The sequence below is a fragment of the Gavialis gangeticus genome, unplaced genomic scaffold, assembly GCF_001723915.1.
Source record: "Gavialis gangeticus isolate Ggan-Ray unplaced genomic scaffold, GavGan_comp1, whole genome shotgun sequence".
Classification (NCBI taxonomy): Eukaryota; Metazoa; Chordata; order Crocodylia; family Gavialidae; genus Gavialis; species Gavialis gangeticus.
Window position 1 is genome coordinate 153176686 of NW_017729024.1, and position 1616 is coordinate 153178301.

Sequence of the window (1616 nt, forward strand, 5' to 3'; positions counted from 1 at the left end):
TTCTTTGGGCATATACAATTCAGAGTGCAAACTGGCAACTAAATTAGGAGGCATATGCTAAAGCTTTAAACTAGTATGTGAAATGTGCCTGGACCAAAGCTGAACACAACTCAAACTTCTGATAGGGTTCAAAAACCTATCTTTGAATTTCATAGCTATAAGCTAGGTTCAGAAACGACAAATCAAAGTCCCATATCTCAAATGACTTCCCCAAAAATGTGCAGTGTTTAAATCTTAGATTCCACAGCTCAGACCTGCTTTTATTAAGACTAATTCTTCCCATGTTTAATCATTTGCCACAATCACTATTAGCCACTACAAGACATTTGACAATTAAGATTGTAAAACATGCTCTTATATTGTGCCTTTTCAGTTTGTTCTATGACACGAAAATATCTGTGTTTTTATGAGCAATGCAGTCACTATTAGGCACAATGAAATGCTGGACTGTGGGGGGTTTCTTGTTTCGTATGATTTTTTACCTTTTCATGTACAACAGTTGCATTGTTCTCGGAGCAGTGTGGTTGTGAACATCTCCATCAGTCCAATGGCAAGAAAATGTCTCCATCTCAGGTGATCTGCACTTAATGATCTGTGGTTCACCCAGAGGAACTAGAATGAAGAGCAGGAACAAAAAAATGAGACAAATGGGATAAAACATGTGAGACAAGAGAAGCATGGTGCTGAAATCCTCAGCTACAATTTAACAACAACTAACCTTTTCCTTCAGTTGTTTATATATACAATAATGTACTCACTGAAGTATAGCCAAAATAAAGACTTCTGTTGCAAACATGCCTTGAACTGTAATGTGTTCACCCTCCAAATCTGAATTCACATACCCATGTTGCATACAATATATATATCCCCAGTGGGATAAATCCAACATTTGGATCTGATACATGGAAACACTGGAATATGAAACACCAGCTTCACCGCTGGCTTTGTGGAGCCAGGCTTTTCTACTTAAATCCATGTCTAATAAGGTCATCTTGAAGTCAAAAAAAAAATATTTCCACATTATATGTATTATTACATGCACAGACAGAATTTGAACTGCAGTCCCTGCTGTGACTGCAACATAGTAGGGAAATATCCAAGCTAGCTTCAAAAGAGTTACCTCACCAGGTATTGGTAGCAATCTAGCCATGGCAAATGCAGTTTAGCATGGGATAACCCCCTAGGCTAGGGGCAGATGTTCAAAAAGCCTGAGTCTGAATTGATTCAATTTTTGCAAGTTAGTACAACCCGGCTCGGCTGAATCAGTTTGTAAGAGCACAGACATCCCAGAAATGCAGGCACATATCTGAAGTGGCTCAGGCTAGAAGCTGGGGGGCGGGGTGCGCTAAGGCAACTCTCCCTTCCCTTTCACATTGCTGAGCTCAGGGAGCCATGCCAAGACATTCTGATTACATTCTGATTCACACTTACACAATGGGGAACTCCCTACTTGAGAGCACGGAGGCAGAAAGAGATCTTGGAGTCATTATTGACTCCAAGATGAACATGGGCCGACAATGCGAGGTCATGGTTGGCAGGGCTAACCGGACCTTATCATGCATCCACAGGTGCATCTCGAGTAGAGCCAAGGAGGTGATCCTCCCCCTCTACGCGAC

At 41.3% G+C, this 1616-nt stretch overlaps 1 protein-coding gene across 1 annotated transcript in view; it reads right to left on the minus strand.

Annotated features, from left to right (window-relative positions):
- GHR (growth hormone receptor) overlaps positions 1 to 1616 on the minus strand; it is a 260516-nt gene that overhangs the window by 32616 nt on the left and 226284 nt on the right. The window contains exon 4 of the mRNA XM_019517913.1: positions 483 to 612. Coding sequence (XP_019373458.1) covers positions 483 to 612 — 130 coding nt within the window. The remainder of the gene's footprint in view (positions 1 to 482; positions 613 to 1616) is intronic.